Raw genomic sequence first — 24577 nt, forward strand, 5'->3', positions numbered from 1 at the left:
GTGGGAATGCCTGCATCAGGGTTTGGGGCTTCTTTGCCCATTTATTACCTTAGGTGTAAATGCTTTGCTGTGAATATAGCACTCCCTGAGCATTTCTGTATATAAGTGGTAATAGAAATTATTGGACCATGAAAATAGCAGGACACGTAAGTCATTTAGGCTCAAGATCTTGTAACATAGATGAGGTTGAGGTGTAAACCTGCCTGGTGGCTTTTTCCTTTTTAAGGCTTCTGTTTTTAATACTGCTACTGTGTCAATGCCCTCCCTCCAATCTTGCTTTCAAGCCACCGGGCAGGTCGCTTTAGAGTGTCCTGCTGAAAAATGTTTTTAAAAGAAAACTTAAACGCTGGATGACATCTGAGCAATTTTTGTTCTTACAGCTTTCTGTGGTTTGAGGCAATTCTGGCTTTTGTAGATAGTATGAATGTAATTCATTGTGGAACATGCCCGTCTCCAAAAGTATGAGAAGTTTCTAGTGTATCATGTCACCTCAAACAGAGCTGGCAATGTCTAGACTCTAGTGCTATATTAATGAATGTATCAAATGCTCATTCAGTGTTCACACTCTGCTTTTTGCCAGCGTTGTGATTTGTAAATAGGAAATCAATAAAGACATTGAGGTTGTCTTTAATACAAAGTTTCATGATTGGAAGAGAGCAGATGGCAAAACAGCACCTGTCTTCAACCAGGGTGGGAGGAGGACTGAGGTATCTGATAGCGGCAGGGTCCTTAATTTTGTCTTCCCTGGGTGCTCTAAATTGCTGTAAAAGTTTGACCTTTGAAGCAATGTACAAGTATATCTTCCTTTCTTCCCCTTGAGATTCTTCCTCGTAGAGAAAAGTGTTCAGGGAAAGACAGAAGTTAATGCAGGGAGGTGGTGGTCTGAGAAATACATCTGTGTGTATATGCAGACAAGTAAAAACTGAGTTGCCCTAATAAGTCTTCCTTACCACCTCCCCTAGTCTCTTTTATGGAAAGTAATTTTGGGGGTAGTTTCTTTAACCTTGCCCCTAAGAATTTAATGATGAAGCAGCTGCTAAAACATCTTCAGTTCCTTTCTCAGAGGCAGACTTGAAGCTGTTTGACTAAAGACAAGTTTTACTGCCAGCTCTGCCATGAGCCCAGAGGGGAGGAAATGAAACAAGGCCCCCAAAGGGACAGGGATCCTACTTCGTGCGTGGGCGGAAGAGAAGCCAGTGGTGGGCAGGCCTAGCTGAAGAAACAAAAGGCAGCTGACACCCCAATCCTGTAGGGAGCAGTCTGTCTAAGAGAATTGTGTGCCATGTCGTGTTAGTGGAGGGCTTTACCCATTCAAAGCACGGTGCAGCCATCGCTTCCTTCCAGGTCTGGGAGGCAGCTGACAAAGGCAGACTGACTTCTCCAAGCTCATAAGCCTATTCAGAGCAGCAGCTTTAGACCTCAGCACCTCCTGTCTCCCTCCTTCATTCATTCCTCCAGCGCACACAGCCTGGCAAGACTTCTCAACCCTGCTTCAGTCAAACCCCATCACAGGTCCGCTACACTGCCCCAGCTATCACTCAGTCAGCGCTGGTTTGAGTCAAGACAGCAGCCCTCTGTGCCAGCAGCAACTCAAAGCCTGGCTGGGCTATAACTGTTCCCTAGACCAGTGCCACTTAGAGGTCCAGGAGCCAAATTAGCAATCATCATTACCCAAGAGAGCCCCAGTCCTGTGAATATATAGTATTAAATGAAGCAAACAGTATGAGGGGAAATAACTTCTTTGTTGTGAGAGTATCTATATAAAGTAAATAATAACTGAGTGCAAGCTGATAATTAAATCAGTGTTTTAATATCGTGTGCTGCAGCCAGCAGCAGGTGACACAAAGAGCCACTTGCAGACCTGACCCCCAGCCTGCATATCACTGATGTTGTGATGGGTCCTACTGGCCTGGAGCATTAAGGTATAGCAAATGCTCCACCTACCCATCAATGATAGGTATTGGAGGCAGGTGAACAGGTCGTGAGGTGCTCTGCTAGTGCCTGTTTCCATTTAAGGCAGTTACATAACTGGCAATAAAGGAATTCCTCCTGCTACAATGAGGTGTGAGAGCAGCAGCCCTGGTGATTGGAACACCTTAGCCTTTGCTTAAAGCCAGCATATCCCCACCTCATGCATGGGCTAGAGCAGGGGTTGCAAACACATGGGCCCCCAAACTCCTCCTGCAGCCAAACCCCCTGCCCTGAGCCCGCTGCCACACCCCTCCCTACTGCTGAGCCCCATGCCGCACTCCTCCTGCACCCCAACCCCCTGCCGTACCCTGCACCCTGAAACCCTGCCCTGAACCCCCTGCCATACCCTGCACCCCAACCCCTGCCCTGAACACCCTGCTGTACATGCCAGGCCAGATCCTGCCCCCCAAACCCCTCCTGCAGCCAAACCCCCTGCCCTGAGCACCTTGCACCCCAACCCACTTCCAAGCCCCATGCCGCACCCCTACCCCCTGCCATACCCTGCACCCTGTCCTGAACCCCCTGCTGCACCCTGCACTCCTCTTGCACCCCAACCCACTTATCCCCCTGCTGCACCCTGACCCCTTGCTGTACCCCTCACCCCTCCTGCACCCCACACCCCAACTCCCTTCCCTGAGACCCCACCACACCCCTCCTGCACCCCCTGGGGGCAGGGAGGGGGCAGAGTTGGGGTGGGGCCTCATGGGAGGGGTGGAGTGGGGGGGGGGCTGAGGGCAGCAGGGGGGAGGTGTCAGTAATGCAGCCCTCGGGCCAATGTACTAGTCCTCATGTGGCCCTCGTGGTCATTTGAGACCCCTGGGCTAGAGCATGTATTCCTTAGGCTATAGTAAAGCTCCTACACAGTAGGGATGTAAAATGACCTTGTTCCTGGTTAGCAGGGACCATGTGAACCAGGTGCCTTATCATCCTGTAGACTCCATCTTCCAGGCAAGCAGCCAGCTCCTGTTCTGCTCTTTCACTCATCCCCCACCCCTGAGCCCCTGCCATTGCTTCACATGGAGAACAAGGAGTTATTGTCAAAGGACAACTCAGCACCAGGCGCTCACCCCACTCTCTTGAGGCCCCCCCCCGGCTCCTAGCAGGATGTGCTCTCAACTCATACTCACCCCTTCACGTTCCAAGTTCTCTGCTCTGTCTGTCACGCAGGGGCCTGGCTGGCGCCAGCTGGCAGATAGATGCACAAAAACAGAGCTCAGGGTCGTTTGTTAAGCGCTGTTGCAAGTTGTTAATGGTGCCACAAGCCATCCCCTTCCCACAGCACCACCCCCCAATAAATCCTGATGGAAACTGGGGGGGGGTTGGATTTTTTTTATTTTTATTTTTTTTTAAAAAAAGCCCCTAAATTCTATGGCTTCCAGGAAGCATCAGAGAAATGTAAATACCAGGTCTGTACACTTTTATTTAAAGCCATAACTAAATTTGCACTGGAACAGCCACCCTTCTGCTCTGGAGCAACACAAGTACAGACTCTTTCCCTAATGTGAGTAAGTCAGTCTCCTAGTGTCCTGCTGCCCCCTCCAGCTCAGGCAGCCCTAGCGCCCGACCGTTCCCTCGGCCAGGAAGAGAGTCCGAAGCCAGAGTTGGGCAAACGCCCTGGCCTCTTTCCCTTTTGTTTATTTCCTTGTAAGCCTGCGGTAGGTCTGTCTGAAAAGACACATGGCAAACGGCAGTCCAAATACGCACATGCACCCACTCACATACATACTTTTATTTTACACCTTCGGGGACTGGAAGTACAGTTCCAGTGAAGATTTAAGGCGGTTTCATTTGCATTGTTTGGGAAACAAGGTCAAACATTGCACATAACTAAATCCCATACAAAGGTCCTGATTTGGTGGAATTCATTGAGTTGTCAAGAACCAAGCGCTCTCTAGCAGCTGGCTGTGCACTCCTTGCCTAGCTGTCCCTCCCCTCCACCTTGGTTCTCTTGAGCAGGACAGAGGCACTGCTGTTGAAGTAAAACTGCAGACCAGAAGAATGAGGCAGCGTCTGAGTCAGAGTCCCCAGGATCTTTAAAGGGGCACCGACATTCCAGCTTAGGGTGGATGCTGGGGAAGGAGGAGGCCACTTGAACTAGCTTAAGCCTGTTTTTAACCATTCAGGTCTGATTTAAATGGAAGGAATTTGGCTCGAAGAGGGACAAAGCTGCTGTGTTCCAGCAGGAATGGGAGAGGCATGTGCTAGGCTCCCCCTGCCTGTGGGCCCTAGCCACCTCCCCTGCAGCACTAGATCTTCCTACCCCCAGCAGACCATGTGCTGCAGCAACAGGATGGAGGCTACAGGTGAGGAGTTGGCCCGGCTGGCCGGTGAATCAGCACAGGGCCCCAGTCCATGGGCCTCTGCAGAAGGGTTAAGCAGGACGTACCTAGCACAAGTGGCGTTTGAGGACCTCCCACACGCTCCCCCTTTGCGCCAGCAAAGAATGGCAGTGTTTATTTCAGACAAAGGCTTGGATGGTCTCAGACACAAACTTCCTCCTCCTGCACAACCTCAGAGCAGCTTCCAGCTCCTACAGCTCAAACATTACAAGTGTCATAATTACACGGAAAATAAAAAAAACCCACATGCTACTTCCCCGCCCGCCCACCCTGTAAAAAAAAAACAAACCAACAACCCCAAGTCAAATTGTGTTGTCGTGGTAAATACGCACAACCAGACACACATTCTCAGTCGTTTTACACTGAATTAAGGTTGGTTGTTGTGCCCCTTGTGGCTGTTTAAAGAAGGGTTGTGTCTGTGTGTGGGCGTGTGTGGGGGGGGTATAGTTTAAAAAAAATCCACAACTAGGAACTGCCACATGTGATCAGCTAAGGAGTAAGCACATGGGCCTCTGATTGTTGGATGAGCCGAGTGGGCCAACCCTAGGGCTCCAGCCCTGTGATCGGACTGGCAAGCAGGCAGGTTTCAACCTTCATAAGGTTCCCTCCAGCCCTTCCCCCTCGGTATCCTCCAGAAAGGAGAGTCAGTGGACAGACAGAACGGCCGAGCTGGGTCTATCTTAGTGAGGACTGCTATTTCCCAGCAAGCTACAACTCTGATTCACTCCACACTGCCCCTTTCAAGTGGGACATAGAACCCAAAGGAGTTTTAACCATTCCTCCCCCCAGGGAACATGCACACTGCTTCCTTACTGCACTGGCTTGGTTTTGGTTCATTTAGAAGGCCCTTGGTCCTCCTGGGAGGTCCCTGCTGATCAGAATATCAGCTACGGGGAGTTTCACGGGGCTGGGGGCCTGGACACCAGGAAAGTCTTTTTAAAAAAAGAGTCCAGTTAAGCAACTTCACATAAAACGAAGACACTGAACTCTCATGCCAGGAGAATAAGCAGGACTCAGCTATCCCGTGCTCAATAAAAACGTCCTAGGCTGTCCTGGGCGCCAGGAAACAATCCCCACCCCAAGGCTCACTGCAGGGACCATTAAGACATCCTTTTTCTACCTTGCTCTTTAACATCAAGTTTCCCTTTGGTCTTGGCCAGGTGCCCCCAAGGTAGGTTGCCCATTTCAAATGGCCAAGGGCGTGGCTTCAGGGTTCCGATAAGCTCCCAACCCTTCCTGAGACCCTAAATTCGGCTCCCCCCCTCCCCCCACCTGCTTTCCCCAGTTAATTACTAAACTGTTAATTTCAAGACCAAACATCGCTTGTATTGCTAGCAAAAGTGCATCGTAAAACGAAAGTGTCGACGAGTCCCTCCTCCACGCGTCACCGTACCAGAGACTCGGCTAACATAGCGACTGTTCGCCACCACAAGGAAAGAATTTTAACCAAATGGGGGAGGGGGAGCTCACAGGGAAAACACAATCTTTAAAAGAAAAGCAGAATTTCGTAACACTAAAAAGAGGAAGGTCAAAGACTGACAACTCAGCACTCTGCACCGAGACTTAAATTAACTTCGGAGATAAAGAAGCGACAGGGAAAAAAAAATTCTCCATAGCCCACCGCTCTTGAAATTGTCTTCGGCTTCTTCTACGCCAGCAACGTTTTTCGAGTCTGTAGAGTTGATCCCCGTTTTCAAACTAGTTAATAGAATCAAAAGAAATTCACGTCGTGGGTTTGGTTGGTTGGTTTCCGTTTTTAAATAGCTTAATGCTCTCCGTGGACTGCACGACAGGCGGGCGTGGGAACGTCGGCAAAGTCTGACTTGGTTTGAGTAAACGACCACCGGGTGGATGTGGTGGTGGTGGAGGAAAAGTAAAGCAGTTTGGGAACTTCCCTCCCCCCCTCCCCATCCACACACGTGGTGCTGGGCGGTGAAGTCATGACGGCTCTTCCCCCACCCTCATCAAAATCAGAGGGCAGGAAGGCCTTGCAGATCTGATCAGGAATCTAGACCCATAGCCAGAGTCAGAGGCGATGCGGCACAAACCGATCCGTGATGTCCCTGGCAGATCACTTGTGGCGCTGGATGGTTTTTCTCTTCCTCCTCTTGAAGAAACAGCAGCACCTGCGGAGAAAGGCAGACAGGCTGTCATGCCCCCAGACCTGCACTTGTCCTCCTGAAGGCCAACCGCAGGTTCCTCCTGCTTCCAGAAGGGATTGGACATTTCAAGGGGGAATGAATATCTGGAATCATCGCAGTTCATGATAACAGCTGGGTGTTTTGGGGAGGGGGGTGGGGGGGGTGTTCTTGAACCTCCTGCCTCGGGGCTTAAGCCGATCTCTATTAGCGACCAGGAGGGGGCCTGTGTGGGGGGCAGATTCTCCCACATCTGCTGCTGGGGGATTCTTACAGCTTCCCTCCAAAGCAGCTGGTGCTGGCCACTATCAGAGAGGGGCTATTGGACGAGAAGGACAATGAGTCTGAACCCATCTGGCAAGCCCCACAGACCTGCAAGAAGTGGGTTTGGGTCCCATCTCTCTTTCGTTCCCTGGTTAACGAAAAGCCCAGACCTCAAGACGCTGGGGGTGGGGACAGTATTTTTCACAGGAGTTAGGGGGCACTAATGAGATCACCACCCTTAGGAAACTGACAAGCGCTCTGGCAGATGAAGATGCAATGCTGGTCAGCGCGTGAGCCAACGATCCCGCCCGTGGCTGCAGAGTCCAGGCTGGGATTTAGGGGAGAACCTGTGTGGCATCACAGGCTGCATTCCTAGGAACTAGAATGAACCCCAGGGTCTGTCTCTGGCCAGCACCCTCAGTACAGCATCCCTGCAGATCCAAAATAGACAAGTCCTGGCTCTTGGGAGACATGTGGTGACATTCGGGAGAGCAGGCTGTGAGCTAGAGAGAACAGCCTCGGTACGGAATCCCATGTAGATTCATTAGAACTCCGTCCCCTCTATTCTCCACACAGGGGAGAAGGATACAAGCGCTGCAGCCAAAGACAGCAGCAAATAAACCCCAACAACCCATCCAGCATGGCCAGTGCAGCAGCTGCCAATCCCCCCCAAAACAAATAAAGCAAACCAAATGCGCAGCCAGGTCCTTACTTTGTATCATCCGCTACCTCCACCTCGGCAGGTGCCGTGATCGGGGCATTCGAATGTCCCGCGGTTGGGTCGTCCGTGTTCAGTTCTCCGTTGGTGGAACTCATTACCTGGGAGGAAAGGTTGGACAGTCAGAGACTGGATGTGTTCAAGCAATACAGAGGCTGTTCATTGGCCCTGTTCCATTGGACACTGAATCCCTGCCCAGAGTAGGGAAACAGGTACACACCGACAGTGCCCGACCCTGCCTTCCCCAGAGGGCGCGTTCTATAGCGCAGGGGGCAGGTCGAAGCAGCAGCCCCTTAGAGAAACTGCCACAATGTAAGAGAGCCAAGTTTCCTTCCGAGTACCTGGCCTGGGAGGCGACCTACAGGTACCAGCGGTCGGGGGAGGGAAATGCCAGTACCCGGGACTGCTTTGCCTGGGGTGGCAGCATTGCTGACTCATACCTGGCCCGGGGCAAGTTGGCAACAAGTGCCATAGGCGCTAGACTAGCTGGAGCCTCCCAGCCATTGAGCAAGCTCGCATTGCTTGCGGAGAGTAACGCCCTCCTGTCTCCTCGCAGCAGAGGAAGGGTTTTCCAGAAGGCTATTCGGCAGGGCCTGCCACACAACATGCCTGGAAAGGGCCCAGATTTCATTTCTGTAGCAAGTTTTCAAACCCGGCTCTTCCTGTGCGATCAGATCAAAACTCTGCGAGCCTCAGAAACCGCATGCCAATGGCAAGCCAGCGAGCCGGGCAGCGCTTCGCTCCATGGCCATTCGCATGCCAGAGAACGACTAGGCCAGTGGAGCAGCAGTGCACAAAGGTGGGGGGTGGGGGGGTCTGTTCTGCTTCCAGCACCTGTTTTGTTACTTAGCAGTAAAAACAAGCAGGGGAATGCAAAGCCCCTGGGGCTGCCCTGAGGTTTTAGCTATTCACATGCCCTGGATTCCCACTAACTTCCACTGGCCCAGACATGTTGTCCCGCCTTGGACCCACGTGCTGTGGACTGACTCCCTAGCTCTGTATCCTTTGCTCACGCGCCGTTCGTTACTATCCTCAGTGCCGGCGAACGCCAGAGCAGATGGAACAGAGTAGCGCCACCAATGGCTGCAACACACCAGGGCCAAACCCCTCGCACGCCAGCAGGTCCTGTGACCACACCGCTACAGAAATGAAACCAGCAGCTGCTGTTCTTGCTACAATCTCCAATGGAGCCAACATCCCTGGATAGGGATCGCTTCCGATTTCGCCGCCAGTGTTCCTGGGGGACGGCAACAGGAGGGGCCAGGCCAGCACTGCAGCAGCTGAGCAACTCTGATCCCCTCACCACCTCTTCACACCGCCCGCCAGGCAAGGCCAGGCCACCTGGCTGATGTCCAGGCCTAGTACTTGAACTCTGGCTGTCCCCACCCCTTCCCTGGGAAGGCCGAACCAGCCTCGCCCAGCAGTGGGGGAAGCGACACCACGCAAGCTCACGCCCAGCCGCAGTGACACAGGCTGTGCCTTTACTGCAGCGCAGTACGGTCGGGTCAGCATTGCTGGAGGGAGAGCGGCACAAAGCGACTGTCACCGCAGCCATGGGGTGGTGCCCCCAGCCGCCACGTTGCACCAGCTCGAGTGGCAGCCTGCACCCCCCCCCGGGGGCCAGCCCACTGGCGTTAAAAGCACCCCCACACTGGAGCTATAACTCGAGTTAACTGCAGTGAAGACAAGCCCCGAGACTAGAGAGCACAGGAAGCAGAGCTGTGCGGCGAGAACGGCGGGGGATGGTCTGGGTGTCCCTTGCCCACTCCCGAAGGCCGGTGGTGGGAGCAGGAGCCAGGGAGAACACAGAGGACTCGGGAGAGTTGGGTGAGCTTTGCCCCAGGAGCCCCGTGGCGGGGGAACAAATCAAGTGAGGACAGACAGACAAGCCCAGGGACTAGTGAGGAACTAGGATGTTTGTGGGAAGAGTTACATGGAACGAGAGTGAAATCCACAGAGACCCAGCACACAGTCCAGGGCCCAGCTAAGCCTGTGGATTTCTCCCTGTCACCATGAGACACACAAAGCAGAGTTGCCCCAGTTTGTGGTAGGGGGATTCTTGACCCTAGTGGAGATGTGCTTCAACACACCTCCAGGACAGTCGGCAAGGGGCTGGGGTCACAGAGAGCGGGAAGACTACGGGGCAGGATTAAGCATGGCCTGCAGATCTGAGAGCTGACATGGTTTCAAGCTCGACTGATGCTGGAAGTGGAAGAGGGGATATGGAGGAGCGGAGGGTTGTACCTGAGCACCAGAAAGGGAAGGAGAACCAGGGGACGGGCTTACGGGACAAAGCCAGGGATTCCACGTCCACGGACAGAAACAAAAGGCTGCAAAGCCCCGATCCTGGGGATAAGCACAAATTGCGCCCAAGGGATGCTGCTGCAGCCGGAGTTTTGTGGGACAGGCCCCTTCCCCGGTGGCCCATCCCCCTTTGGAAATGCCCCCTCCACTCCCACGCAGCACACTGCATGTACCTGCACAGAACCCCCAAGCCTGCTGGTCGCTAGGTGAGTTCCTAGAGGTTCCTCGGCAGGCTGCTGGCTAGCCTGAGGATCACCCAACTCGTTCCCCTCGGGCGACTGCTAGTGACCGGCAGGACAGGAAACAAAACAGAAGAAGAAGAAGGATGGAGACGAGGGGGTGGGAACGGTGGGGGAGAGGAGTCAAGAAAATAAGACATGCAAAAGCAAAAATATAAACAGAGCAGCACTAGTGTGTTAAGGCAAATTAACCAGAGTGGTCCCTAGTGAAATCCCAGCAGACTGGAATGGGCTGGGACTCAGAGCCATTTGACTGGCTGCGGGTCTGCTGACTGCGTTCACACTTTACTCACCCCTTCGCTTGTGCACATGTGCGCACGTACACCCCCACCCCCGTAACACAAAGATCTCGCGGGGTCTCTGGCACACTAGTCCAGGCAGATCAGGCATTTGGTCTGCTGCCCTCTGCTTTGGCCGATGCTGAGACATGCTGCTGGCTTTTGGAAAATGCTGGCGACGGAAGCGGTTTCGCCATGCGGAGCAGTGCCTCTTGGAGGGGACAAGCCGTGTTTTAAACGGAGGTGGGGGAACCGATGCTGCCGGATATGTGATTTTGCAGAATGAAGGTTGACAGAAATTAAAGCTACGGGTCTATCTTCCCATCCCTGCAGTGTTTAAAGCCAGAGGATGCAGGAAAGATCAGGGCTTGGAGTAAACTGGGTGATCACTAGGAATCGAGATACAGCGGAGAACTGGCACCTCCTGTGTATCAGATCCTCTGGGATCGCACTGGGCCTCTTGTTCTGTGAAGAGCCTGGTATAGCTACCGCACTGCGGATAACCTTCCACTGGGGATGTTACCACCCACCGCTGCTGACGGCCCGTCAGAGAGAGAGAGAGAGAGAAGGTCCCATGGATAACTGAGACTAGGGGACGAGTCAGGAGTCCTGGAGAATTTTCCCTCTCCATAAAAGCAGTGGGACTGCTGGGTCGGCCTGTGCTGCCCGCACCCAGCTGGTTCTGATGTCTGCACCAGGTCCAAAAGCCGAACCCAGCTCCATTTGGCCAAGGTCGTGGTGACCGGAGGTCCCACCCCTGCTCCTGAGCACCAGGCTTCAAGAGGATTTCTTTGGTAAGTTAAGGCAAAGGGAACCCAGTTCTCTCCAGCTGCTGGCGGAGGAGGCTGAGCCTTGACAAAGGCTGGGTGTGAAACCCGCTGGTCCCTACATAGTTTAAAAACTGCTCGTCCCCAAGTAAGTCCTGATCGTGCAGCATCGCCTGGAATCAACCCCCCTTTGTCAGGGCACTCATGGGCAAGAGAACAAGTCACAAGAGAGCGCCGATTATTCGGAGCTCGGCCCGGTCACTCTAATGTCCTTCCCACTCCATGGGTTTCCTTGGCTGTCCCATCTTCTGAGAGCATCACAGCAGGAGACCCGTTACCTGGAACTCAGCCCGGCTTTCCTAGAAGCTAAGCCAGGCAAAGTTCTCCCTCCCCCCGCCCCGCAGAGCCAGCACTGGCACCCTCTCCACCTGGCCATTCCTCACTGGCCCCTGGGAAGAGCCGCCTCGGCAAAGTGCCTTCCTGGTCCCTAGGGCGAGGCTGCCACGTGCTGTTCTCCTGCCGGCAACAAAGTTGTGCTCCACCGAACGGATTCCAGCTCAGCCCGGCAGTGCCTCCCAGACCTGAGCTGTCTTCACCCATGTCTCTATGCCCCCCCCCCACCCCCGAGCAAGAGACAGAGGCTGAGTCTCCTCCACATAGTGGCGACTGCGGAGATCGCATCACCTGCAGCTCTCCCCACAGGGCAGTACGGAGAGACCCAAATCAGCAGGCTGGCCCAGCTCCCGTCAGAAGGGCTGGTTTAACTCAGCTGAGCACTCCCACGGTCCCCTTCATGGTCCCCCAGGTGGGGCGACAGAATCAGGCTGCCCAGCCAATTCCAGCGTGGCAGGCAGCACCAGCAATCCCGCCACAGCCCATTCCCTTCGCCCACCGCACGGGGTTCTAGGACCAGCTCAGGGCCTCTGGACTCACCAGCAGGGCCTTTCCACCATCGCCCCAAGGCCTGGACATGTGCCGGGGCAGAGATGTCATGGGAGCCTGTCCTGGAAGCCACAGCTGAAGGCCCGTCACCAGTGAGCCGGTCTCACCCATGGGCTGGGTTCTACAGTCAGTGCTGAGCCCAAGAAGGACAAAGTCCTGACTGATCCCCAGCCCGGACTCCATGACGCACATGGTCCCACCCTGCCGTCCAAGTCCCATGGTGCCTTGACAACAGGTCAGCCATGTGCCAACTGCACTGGGGCCTTCAACCCCCCGTCCTCCCAAAGCATCCAGGCCTCCCATGAGCCAACCCAGCGCCGAGAGCACTGGCCCAGCCTTTCCCACCCAGCCTCAATGGTCCCGCCCTGCAATCGCTGCTGGAACAGGGGTGCAGAGGCAAGAGACCCTACAGACTTGCACTTCCCATGGGCCTATGCTCCACCTCTCTGAGGAATGCGCCACATCCCTCCTCAGGGCTTTCCATTTCCCCCGCACCTCCACACCAGCCACCTTCCTTCTGGCTACGGAGAAAGGGACTGGCCAGCCGATCGGCCAGAGGAGATGCCTGCCTGCACTCAGCCTCCCAGGCCCCACGGGAATGGCTAATGGTGTCTGGACCCCTCCTCCCCACAGCTTCAGTTATGAATCGGTTGGTTCTGCCTGCGCTCGGACGGGTTCGCTCCGCCCCACCATGGCCAAGCTGCTCTGTCGCTGGGACCTGGCCCAGCCAGCGTGGCTGGGGGCAGGCAGGCTGCTCACCTGGTGTTTGGTGTGTGGCTGTGCTTTGTCTCTGTTCGGAGGCTGCACCTGGACGTCGCTGTGGATTGTGCCGATTGGAGTTGGCTGCGATCAAGACACCAGGAGGAAAATCATCAAGAAAGGCCCAGTAATCTCCGTGCAGGCCGTGTGCGCCTTGGGCTTTCACTACCATCCGGTGGGGAGAGGACCCGGGAGCTGGGGGAGGGCGGGATTGTGGCTCATGTTAGGAGGGGAGAGATCTCACTCCTGGGGGCTGGGATGGGGCTGGCTTGGGCCGGTCCCACTAGAATGAAAATGAAGCCTGGGGTCCGAGTGGCTGAGACGACGTGTGTGTTCTGGGTGGGGGGCAGACAAGGCATTGAGCCATGGAAAGGGACTAACGGGAGGATGGGGGGAGCAGCTGTAATCTCACACAGCCAAGCTCTGCCTGCTGCTCCCGTGTACTTCGAGCCAGAGGCAGCCATCCAGCCCCTCCCCACAGGGGCGCTCCCCACTCCGTTCAGCGGCACTTACTAGCGGCTTCCCGGCCCAGTCGTACTCGTAGTCGAAGACGTAGCCACTCCGGTCGAACAGGTCTGTGAAGAGCTTGCGCAGGTAGTCGTAATCCGGCTTCTCGAAGAAATCCAGCCGCCGCACGTAGCGCAGGTAGGTCGCCATCTCCTCTGCGGAGGCACAGCGAACTCAGTGCGGCGTGCGAGCCGTGGCCAGGGAGCACCCGGCCCGGGGGAGGCACCACAGCGAGAGGAACGGGGGCAGCAGGGAAATACCCACAGAGGCTGGAGGGTCTCAGACCAAATGGAGACAGCTGTAGGGAACAGCCATGGGGAGAGATCCTACCCCTCTCCAGCCCCCCAGTCCACTGCAGACAGAGGCTGGGGGAGAAGTCCAGCAAGCCCAGCTATAGGAGGTGGGGCAGGAGGGGGCGAGGCTGCAGTGGACCGAACTGTGCAGTAACCCATAGGTGGCAGTGCACCAGACTGGGACTCAGGAGACCTGGGTGCTAATCCCAGCTCTGCCACTGACCTGCTGGGTGTCCTTGGGCAAGTCATGTCCCCCTCTGTGCCTCAGTTTCCCCTTCCAGATTCTGGCTGTCAGGTCTATTGAATGCGGGCGCGAGCGCGGGCCCCTCCCGGCTCTCCCGACTCGAGCAGCGCCCTTACCTGGGAAGTTTTCACACAGGACTTCGACGGGGGTGGCTCTTTTGGTGTCTCCGATCTTCTGATACCGCTCCTTCAGCGTGTCAGCCTGGAACGGGGAGCACGGGTGAGAGCTCGGCAGGGCACCGTGGACAAGCGCCACGCACGCCCGGATGGCCTGGCAGGATCACACTGGCCAAAGCCCTAAGCCAGGGTTTAGGAGCTGACCTTGGGCTTCCCGCCCCCTCCCCCCATCCTGGCAACTCTAGTACCATCCCAGCTATCCCGCTGGGCCATCGCGGGTTTCAGGAGGAGTAGGGAGACTGGGCAGCAGGATAGCCATGCCCAGAGCGGCAGGGAGACCAGCAGAGGGAGGGTGCACATTCCACTCTCCTGACTACCGTATGGCACGAGGAGGGAAAGCCTGGCTGGCGGCAATCAGGGACTGACACAGCCGAGCTCCCAGGGGCACAGCTGTGCAGACCTCACTGGGCACAGCCAGGGACACAGCATAGGTGTGAGAGTGAGGAGGGGAACAGCGACAATTGGCTTGTTACCAGGGCCTCTTGGGCTACCAGGTGGGTTTGGTTTCCAAACAGTCTGACAGTGGCCAGGGCTGGATTCGTCAGAGAAATGTTAACTAAACGCCCATAACAACCCGCGCTGCGATACAGCCGCCTCTCCGGGAGCTATTGGCACAGCACAACCTCCGCTCCCCGCTGCGGGCAAGACAATACTACAGCAGCCGCCTGGCACCCGGGGAAAGTGGGGACAGAGAGAGCAAGGGGCTGGTCCAAGGCCACAGAGAAACAGTGACAGTGAAGGAAACCCCCACCCCTCGGCCAGCATGTCTCAGCCTCCGTCCCGCCCCTGGCAGAGGAGCTGCCCTAAGGGCTTGGACTTCGTCAGGACGCTGGCCAATGCCAAGCACATCGGAGCCTCCCCCACGCCATGTTCCCTCCCAGGAGCCCTCCACGCCTCCAGCAGGAATTTCCACACGGAAGGAAATTTAAAATACGAATGATGATTTATTGCAGATTGAAGGAGCCTGGGAGCTGGGGCTGGTACCGGATGAGTGAACTCAGCACTAAGCTGCTCGGTGACTGACGGATGGACCGAGTCTGGGAAACCCTCGGGTACCGATCCTGCAAACACCCGCGTGAGGAGCCCGCTGGCTCCACTGGCATCGCTCATGTGCGAAAGCGTTGGCAGGATCAGGGCCCAGCTGTCAGTGAGGGCAGCCCACCGGGGGGGAGAGGTGTAGATGGCCCCTCTCCGGACAGTTCTATCAAGAGCTTTTTTTTGGTCTGGGCCCATTTCTGAGGGTAGGAGAAAAAGACGGTTACTTACCTCTCGTAACTGTTGTTCTTCGAGATGGGTTGTTCATGTCCATTCCAATTAGGTGTGCGCGCGCCGTGTGCACGGACGTTGGAAACTTTTCCCTTAGCAGCTCCCGTCGGGACGGCAGGGGAGCCCCCTGGAGTGGCGCCCTCATGGCAGTGTGTAGATTACCCTGCCGGCCCGACCCCCCTTTGGTTCCTTCTTGCTGTTGACTCCGACAGAGGGGAAGGGGGTGGGTGGGTATTGTAATGGACGCGAACACCACATCTCGAAGAACAACAGTTACAAGAGGTAAGTAACTATCTTTTCTTCTTCGAGTGATTGTTCACGTACATTCCAATGAGGTGACTTCCAAGCTGACCATTGGAGGAGGGTAGGAGTCATGGAACGACTGATTGAAGAACAGCTCTGCCGACCAGCGCATCATCTCTGGCCTGTTGGTTAACAGCATAGTGGGCTGTAAACATGTGCACTGAAGACCAGGTGGCTGCTTTACAGATCTCCTGGATAGGGACCGGAGTCAGAAAGGCTGTCGAAGATGCCTGAGCTCTGGGCTGAATGGGCCGTAATCACTGGGGCTGGGACCTTCGCTCATAGCACGTGCGAATGCAGTCTGTGATCCAGGACGATATATGTTGCGCAGAAACAGGAAGGCCCTTCATTCTGTCAGCTATGGTGACGAACACTTGGGTCGACTTGCGGAAAGGTTTCACGCACTCTATGTAGAACGCCAAGGCTCTCCGGACATCCAGCGTGTGTAGGCTGTGGTGTCTCGGACTCGTGTGGGGTTTTGGAAAGAACACTGGTAAGCAAATGTCCTGACCCATGTGGAATTGGGAGACCACCTTGGGGAGAAATTTAGGGTGTGGTCTAAGCTGCACCTTGTCCTTATGAAACACCGTGTAAGGTGGTTCGGAGGTGAAGGCTCTCAGCTTGGACACCCTCCTTGCAGATGTAATGGCTACCAGGAACGCCACCTTCCAAGAAAGGTAGAGGAGGGAACAGGTGGCCAGGGGCTCAAATGGTGGGCTCATGAGTTTGGAGAGGACCAGGTTCAGGTTCCAGGTTGGGACTGGCGGGTGAGAATACAGGAACACACTCTCCAGCCCTTTGAGGAATTGCCCCATGATGGGATTAGAAAACACCAAGCACCCAGACTCCCCTGGATGGAAAGCTGAAATGGCTGCCAGGTGTACTCTGATGGAGGAAAGGGATAGCCCCTGATGCTTAAGGTGTAGGAGGTAGTCTAAAATAACTGGGATAGGAACCTGGAACGGTTGAAGGCGCTTGGGTTCACACCAACAGGAAAACCTTTTCCATTTTGCCAGGTAGGTAGTCCTAGTGGAAAGTTTCCTAATGCCGAGGAGAATTTGTCTCACCGACAGAGCACTGGCTCTCCATGGGATTTAGCCATGGAGTTTCCACGCCATGAGATGTAGAGATTGCAGGTTCGGGGGAAGGAGGCGCCCGTGGTCCTGCGTAATCAGATCCGGGTAGAGGGGCAGGGCAATCGGGGCATCTATGGACAGCTCTAGGAGGGTTAAGTACCAATGCTGTCGGGGGCAAGACGGGGCGATCATGATTACCGTCGCCTTCTCTCTGCGAATTTTGAGGAGGACCCGGTGGACAAGCGGGATAGGAGGGAAGGCATACTTCAGACCCTCGCCCCATGGTATTAAGAATGCATCGGCAATGGCGCCCAGACTGTGGTTTTGGAATGAGCAGAACTGAGGGCACTGTCTGTTGCTCTTGGTGGCGAAGAGGTCTACGTGGGGATAACCCCACTTTTGGAAGACCGACTGTATGATGGCCGATCTGATTGACCACTCGTGCATGTGGTATGACCTGCTGAGGCGATCCGCCAGCTCGTTCCGTACTCCTGGAAGGTAGGATGCTTCGAGCTGAATGGATCGGGCTATACAGAAGTCCCAGAGAAGAAGAGCCTCGCGGCAGAGAGGCGAGGAGCGGGCTCCGCCTTGTTTGTTTACATAGCACATGGCGGTGTTGTTGTCTGTCAGGACTGTCACACTGTGACCTTGCAAAGTGGCGTGAAAGGTTTGGCAGGCCAGACGAACTGCTCTGAGCTCCTTCAGGTTGATATGGAGAGGTATCTCGTCCCTCAACCACAAGCCTTGTGTCCTCAGATTCCCTAAGTGTGAGCCCCAGCCCAGATCTGACGCGTCTGTTACTAACGTCAGAGAAGGTTGGGGCTTGGCGAAGGGGACCCCTGCACAGATCACTGGTCGGTTCAGCCACCAGCACAGGGATTCTAGATCCTGTCCAGGGACCATCACCACAAGATCCAAGGGGGTCTCTGTACAGACGGTAAGAGAGTGCGAGCCACGCTTGCATGGGTCTGAGTCTCAGTCGGGCATGCTTGACCATGTACTGCATGCTGCCATATGCCCTATTAGCTGCAGGCAACACCTGACTGTCGTGGTGGGATACTGAAGCAATGATTTGACAATCTGCTCTATGGCTTGGAACCTGGGCTCTGGAAGGCTCGCTTTAGCCAGTACCGAGTCCAGGACTGCCCCTATGAACTCTATCCTTTGGGTAGATAAGAGAGAAGATTTGGGTACATTGAGGAGCAGCCCCAGTCACTTGGGACTGGACCTCGTCCGTGGAACGACGTGTGAGTAGCCAGTCATCGAGGTAGGGGTACACTCGGACTTGCCTTTTCCGCAGGAAGGCTGCCACCACGCATTTTGTGAACACTCGGGGGGCTGTGGACAGGCCGACCGGGAGAACCGTGAACTGGGAGTGATATTGGTTTACGACAAACCGGAGGAAGCATCGGTGCGCCAGATGAATGGCAATATGGAAGTACGCATCTTTCATGTTGAGGGCAGCGTACCAATCCCCCGGATCCAAAGATGGAATGATAGTGCTTAGGGAGACCATGCGGACCCGGAGTTTGACCATAAATGTGTTGATTCCGCGAAAGTCTAAAATGGGTCGAAGACCCCACTTTGCCTTGGGGATTAGAAAGTAACAGGAGTAAAACCCCTTTCCCCTTAGCTCCTGTGGAACCTCCTCCACCGCACCTATCTTGAGGAGCGAACGAACCTCCTGCATGAGGAGTTGCCCGTGAGAGGGGTCCCTGAAGAGGGACGGGAAGGTGGGTGGGAGGGAGGGAAGGAGGAGAACTGGAGAGAGTATCCCACCTGTACCATGAGTAGGACCCAGCGGTCCAATGTTCTATGGGACCATGAATGGTATAAGTGGGATAGCCGATTTAAAAACCGTGGGGGATGGATCCAGGAACTGGGTTGGTACACTGTCCATGGTCGTGCCTTCAAAACCCTTGCTTGTTTCCAGGCTGGGGTTTATTCTGGCCTTGGTTAGGCACATTGTTCTGTCTATGCCCGTTATTTCTGCCCCGCCTGCGATACGGCTCCTGCCTGGGTCGGGGTTGATACTGCCTCTGCTGTGGAGGCTGAGGCCTGAAGGGCTTTCTCTGGGTTGCTGGCATATGCATCCCTAGCGACTTCAGGGTGGCCCTAGAATCCTTAAGGCCATGCGGCCTGGAGTCTGTTTGCTCGGAGAAAAGGCCCGAGCCCTCAAAGGGAAGTTCTTGGAGGGTATTCTGGACCTCTGGAGGGAGGACCGATGGCTGGAGCCACATTGAGCGTCGCATGACTATCCCAGAGGCAATGGTTCTGGCTGCAGACTCAGCTGAATCGAGGGAGGCTTGTAGCGAAGTCTTAGCCACCGCCTTTCCTTCCTCGATTAACGCCGCAAACTCCGAGTGAGAGTCCTGGGGAGGCGATCCTTCAACTTGGACATGGCCATCCAAGAGTTGAAGTTATGTCTATTAAGGATTGCCTGCTGGTTGGCTATGTGTAGCTGGAGACCTCCCGAGGAGCAGACCTTCCTACCGATGAGGTCCAAATGCTTGGCCTCCTTGGCCTTTGGGGCCGAGGCTTGTTGGCCCTATCATTCCTTCTCGTCGACTGCTGAAACGACTAGGGAAAGGAGTCGGATGGCAGAACAGGAACTCAGGGCCCTTGGAAGGAGCGAAGTATTTCCGTTCTACCCACCTGGCCGTTGGCATGATGGAGTCCGGGGTCTGCCATATAGTGTTGAAATTTGTCTGTATGGTCTTTATGAGAGGGCGTGCGACTCTGGAGGGACCCTCGGGCGTCAGGATATCCACCATCGGTTCCTCCTACTCAACTGTTTCTTCCGCCCATATTGAGGGCGATCCTGCGGAGTAGCTCCTGGTGAGCCCTGTGATCGATCGGTGGCAGTCCTGAGACTGATGTTCCCACCACCGCCTCGTCTAAGGAAGAGGAGGAAGTGAGGTTGCCCTCATCTAGAGCCTCCTGTGTGTCCCCAAATGCCTGGGTCGCTTCAGGGCCCTGTGGGGCTGACACCTCTCGGGGTGTCGCAGTGCTCGGCACCGCCTCGGGTATTGGGCCTGAGAGCACAGGTTGCTCTTGAAGGTCCGGGGGGGCCTAGAGAGAGAGTGGCCTCCTTTGTCCTTGATGCGTGTCTGCGTGGAGACCTGGAATGGCGTCGCATAGATTGCCCGGACCCAGAGACTCTGGAGGAGATGCCCTGTTGCTGGTGGTAGGCCCATGGGGTCCAGAAGGACCACTGACCCGGAGGAGGTCACTGTGGTTTCAATGCTGGCTGGGATTCTCTGCTCCTATGGTTCGATGTCTGCTGTAGCTAGAGTGACCGGAGTTGGCCTCGGAGCCGGAGGATGCCGACAGAGAGGACCAGGGCGGTGCCGAACATTGAGTGGCCGCAGGGTGCTGGGGAGCGGTACCTGGCTGGCCAGGACCGCGAACGGTACCAGGAGTCTCGGGATGGGAACCGGTGTCTTGCACTCGGTGCCGGTGAGGTTGTCGGTGCCGTACGCCAGTGCCGGGCGACCGATGGTGTCATGGACCGGCGTGCAGTCACCGTGGGCACTGCTGGCAGGTTCGCCTCCGGTGCCATAACCTCACACTGGGTTGTGGGTGCTGGGGAATAGCAGGACGCCGAGCTCGAACGGGAGCGGTGTCAAGACAGTGACCTCAAGTGACACCATTGCCGGCTTCCCTCTGGACAGCACCCTTTTGGGTGGTGCCAGAGGCTTCTCCCTGCACGGGAGGGGGTTTGGCGCTGACAACTCAATGAGGTCTTTCACTGCCTCAAAAGTGTCGGGCGTGGAGGGGTGTTCGAGGACCCTCCTCCAGACATTCGTCGGCACTGAATCCGCTGGGTACTGTGGCGCCGAAGTCGATGGTGCCAGTTCTTGGCTTGGGCCCGCAATCTGTCTTTGCGTGCCGGGAGCTTCTTTGAGCGGCTTAGTAGCTCTTTGGGGGGGAGCGCCCTCTTTCCCCTTTCTTGTGATGCTTAGTCGGTGCCGGAGAGGTCGATTGGCGCCGAGGTTGGTCGTCCCGTCTTGGTGCCGGCGATTTACAGTGCCTGAGCAGTGCCGGGTCGCGCACGGATGCCGGGGCACTTTGCACCGAAGAAGCCGGGGCCGGTCGGTCAGGGGCCGGTGGTTGTAACACGGCCTCCACGAGCAACTGCTTAAGGCGAAAATCTCTTTCTTTCTTAGTGCACGGCTTGAAGGCCTTGCAGATTTTGCAACGCTCGGCCTGATGGGACTCTCCCAGACTCTGGAGACAGGAGTCGTGGGGGTCGCTGTTAGGCACAAACTTGCCGCAAGCTTTGAAACCCTTGGTTTGCGGCATGCCCCGGTAGCCCAAGGCTGATGCTGGAACTAGCTTCCAGACACCTGAATACAATAGTTATCGGTTAGCTAAATACCATCTAAGAACAACTAACTAGAAGACTTGAAGGCTAAGGGATCACTCGCAAGCGAGAGAGAGAGAGAGAGAACAAACGTTCCAGCGCCGCCACGGACGGTAAGAAGGAACCGAGGGGAGTCGGGCCGGCAGGGTAATATATACACCGCCGTAAGGGCGCCACTCCAGGGGGCTCCCCTGCCATCCCGACGGAAGCTGCTAAGGGAAAAGTTTCCGACGTTGTGTGCACGCAGCGCGCGCGCACCGAATTGGAATGGACGTGAACAATCACTCGAAGAAGAATTGACAATTACTCACATTTTCCTCATTTAAGTCCATCCTACAGTGCCCAGCCAGCCAGCCAGGCACCTGGGCTCGAACCAGAGCACTCACACGAGCGTGTGTTGATGCTGTCAGCGCCCATGTTAACTTTACTCTGCCCGCAAGCTCAGGGGGGGGATCCTGCCCAGCCTGGTCTCTGCGGCTGCTCCGCGCCCCCCTGCCAGCCGCGTGAGACACACACTCAGGCCCTGTGCTCTCTCAGCACCCCAGCACACAGCGAGGACGGCAGCCGGCTGGCACTTACCTTGAGCCCTTGCCAAGGGAGGCTGCCCCGCAGGAAGTACATGAACATGTGCCCTAGCGCTTCCAGGTCATCCCTGCGGCTTTGCTCTGGGCAGGAGACAGAAACGGTAAGTGCCACGTGCAGATTCCTCAGAGGGCAGAGCTGTCCCGCACCCTGCCCCCAGCACCACCACCCCTTCTCACCCTATGGCAGCTCCATCAGTGCAAGAATCCCAGGGCAGCTCACGAGAGGGAGCGAGGCCAAGACTTGCTGAGCTGCTCAGACGAAGCAAAGCTGAACAAAGGGCCTTTCGAGCACCACATAACCCCTTAGTATCACTGCATCTGGGCTCCCAGGGGGGCCAAGGGCTGGTACAGAATGAGACCAGGCTCTGGGGAGCTCGCTCCACCAGGACCAGGAGAAAGGCGCTAGAGGCAGCCGGACTGGGGTGCATGGCATTAGCGGCTGGGTTTCATCAGGGTGAATGAAGTGAGCGATAGCAGGCTGAGCGTCTCATGGGCTCTCCTGCCCTGGCCCTGAGGAGGCTGACACGCCATGTGGACTTGCACAGAGACACCCGCTGTCCTGCCCACGGCAGTGCTGATCTCCACTGCGGCAGGGCCCAGCAGCCAGCAGCACATTAGCTCACTGGTGGTCGGGCGCTAGTGCTCCCTAGCATCATGCTCCAAGCGCACTCGGCTGCAGACCTAGCTACCCCCAGCCCATGACACCTCGCTGTCAGAAACCAATGCCCCCCTAGCTGCAGGCATCTCTCTCGCAGGTGCCCTTTACCCAGAGCAATACGGGGGACAAGAACATTCCTGGGGCAGACGCCGGCCAAGACGAGACCCCAGTGGAGCAGGACAGGTTCCCCCCACAGACCTGCCTCACCTCCAGTTGCCTATCAGCACAGAGCCAGGGAAACACGGGCCTGGGGCAGTGCAGGAGTCACTGGCTTATCTACCCCCCGTCTCCCTCTCCCTCGGGCAGTGCCAGCGACGGCCGGGCATGGTACCTTTCCCGAGGTGTGTGTTGATGCTCATGTATCGCGCCGTCCCCGTCAGGCTCTTGTGCTCTCGGTAGGGGATGTGTTTTTTGGTCTCGGGGTCAATGTACTCCTTGGCCAGGCCAAAGTCAATGATGTGGATGGTGTGCTGACGCTTGCTGCCCGGCCGCCCCACCAGGAAGTTCTCCGGCTTGACGTCTCTGTAGATCAGGCTTTTGGTGTGAACGTACTCCATCCGCGTGATCTGGGGGGGGAGGGGCTGGCATCAGCGGGAGGCCGCGGGCGGGCTTGCTCTGCTGGCATGGACAATGTCCAACCTTTCACTCCGGACTCCTGGGCCCCATTCTGTTCTCACCCCATCTCAAATCAAGGTAACTCCACTAAAGCCAGCAGCCACTCTGCTTGGCTCTCAGAGCCAGGCCCGTTGGATCCCCCCCCCCCCCCCCAGCTCCAGGAGAGGAAGGACAGTCAGGGCACTAGCCTAAACCTGTGGGGCCTGGAATCCAATTCCCTGCTCTTCCACAGCCTTCCCAAGTGACCTTGGATGAGCGTCTGTGTGCCTCGGTTCTCCACCTAACAGCCCTGCCCTGCCAGGGCCAGGAGGATAAACACCTACACACTGTGAAGCGCTTTGGGACCTAGCCAGGAAAGGTGCTACACAAGAGCTTGGCCTTATTACATTTTAAAGCCCAAGCAGGGGATTGTTTTTAGAGGTGGAGCTTTACAGATCCCAGGAAAAACCTCCAGCGATCCCAGGGCCAAGCTGGTAGGTCACCAGAAGGCCACATGCCGCACCTAGTGCTCCTAAACCAGAACCAGCTGCAGCCTGCCAGGACTATGGTTCCCAGCACGCCATGCTCCATCCTGAGCGGGAGGCTGTCTCCATGGAGCAGTGCAGGCTGGGAGGTGTCGTCTCTCTGGGCGGTAGCACCCTCCCGACAAAGGGCAGGCCAGACAGGGTCTGTCAGCCACATGCGTTCTGAGCCTGGATTTGCTGCGGACTCCTGCCAACACCTGGGAGTTTTGAGCAACATGAAGCTACCTCCGGTTCACAGAAAAATAAAGCACCACTATCCCTGGTTTGCAGATGGGGAAACTGAGGCACAGAGAGACATGACTTGCCCACGGACACCCAACAGGCCAGCGGCGGAGCCAGGAATAAAACAGGCCTCCTGAGTCATGGTGCAGTGATCTACCCACTAGGCTACACTGTCTCCAATTCAACACAGCCATCCAATGAGGGAAGACTTCCTGAGATGGGGCTCCCCAGCAGGAGTTTCCCGTCAGCCCACACGTCTCCTAAGACTTCCTTCCTGCTCTCGGATCCCCCTGGGTCCCCCCAGTCACTCCCCTCCCTCCAGGGACGTTCGGTTTGGTGCGGAACATGCAGCCTGCTGATCTCCTGCCAGGAAGCTGCCTGCCAAACCCTGACTGCACCCCCAATAAGAGAGTTAAACCCTGGGTGCTTTTGCCTCCTTCTTCCTCTTCACCGCCCACCCCCCACAGTATGTTCTGGCTGGGCCCCTGGGGCATCTCCTTTGGGATTGGGGGGGCTGGTCACTGGGGATTCGATGGCAGGGCGTGCCATACTTCCCAGCTGCTTGCACGCACAGGCTGAGCCCGGGGGCCGCGGCGCTTACCAACTGTATCGCTATCATCAGGACGGTTTTGAGCGTGAAGGTCCGATCGCACAGGTCAAACAGGTCTTCCAGGCTGGGTCCCAGCAGCTCCAGCACCATGGCGTTGTACTTCCCACAGGGCCCAAAGTAATAAACCTGAGGAATTCCTTCTGCAAGAGCGAGTGTGGGGGAGTCAGCGCCAAGCTGCAGCCGAGACGGGAAAATCCCTTCCCTCCCAGCGGCAGCACCCCGGCCAGGGGGCCTCTAAGGCCAAAAGCAGGGGGCTGGAGAACCCAGGGCATGGATGCTGCTGGGTAACCCCGGTACCAGGGAGGTGCGGCTAGTGCTGGAATAGCAGCCAATGCCGGGGGTTATGAGGCAAACACACCTCCTCCTCTCCCCGGGCAGAACATTAATTGGGAATCGTTAGCAAGGGGGAGTCTG

General features: G+C 56.2%; 1 protein-coding gene across 3 annotated transcripts in view; it reads right to left on the bottom strand.

Annotated features, from left to right (window-relative positions):
• Nucleotides 1-5089: 5089 nt before the first annotated feature.
• The window catches only part of CSNK1G2 (casein kinase 1 gamma 2), a 97696-nt gene continuing 78208 nt past the window's right edge, over nucleotides 5090-24577 (bottom strand). For 2 of the 3 annotated variants that reach the window (XM_024208219.2, XM_024208220.2), the window contains exons 5-12: nucleotides 24155-24303; nucleotides 22524-22758; nucleotides 21530-21615; nucleotides 13880-13964; nucleotides 13233-13381; nucleotides 12720-12803; nucleotides 7425-7531; nucleotides 5090-6436 (exon numbers count right to left, since the gene is read on the bottom strand). In XM_024208219.2, the coding sequence (XP_024063987.1) occupies nucleotides 6382-6436; nucleotides 7425-7531; nucleotides 12720-12803; nucleotides 13233-13381; nucleotides 13880-13964; nucleotides 21530-21615; nucleotides 22524-22758; nucleotides 24155-24303 (950 nt within the window). In that variant the 3' untranslated portion in view covers nucleotides 5090-6381. The remainder of the gene's footprint in view (nucleotides 6437-7424; nucleotides 7532-12719; nucleotides 12804-13232; nucleotides 13382-13879; nucleotides 13965-21529; nucleotides 21616-22523; nucleotides 22759-24154; nucleotides 24304-24577) is intronic. The other variant, XM_024208221.3, reaches the window with a different exon arrangement.

The sequence above is a fragment of the Terrapene carolina genome, unplaced genomic scaffold, assembly GCF_002925995.2.
Source record: "Terrapene carolina triunguis isolate 2854851 unplaced genomic scaffold, T_m_triunguis-2.0 Scaffold194, whole genome shotgun sequence".
NCBI classification, from domain to species: domain Eukaryota; kingdom Metazoa; phylum Chordata; order Testudines; family Emydidae; genus Terrapene; species Terrapene triunguis.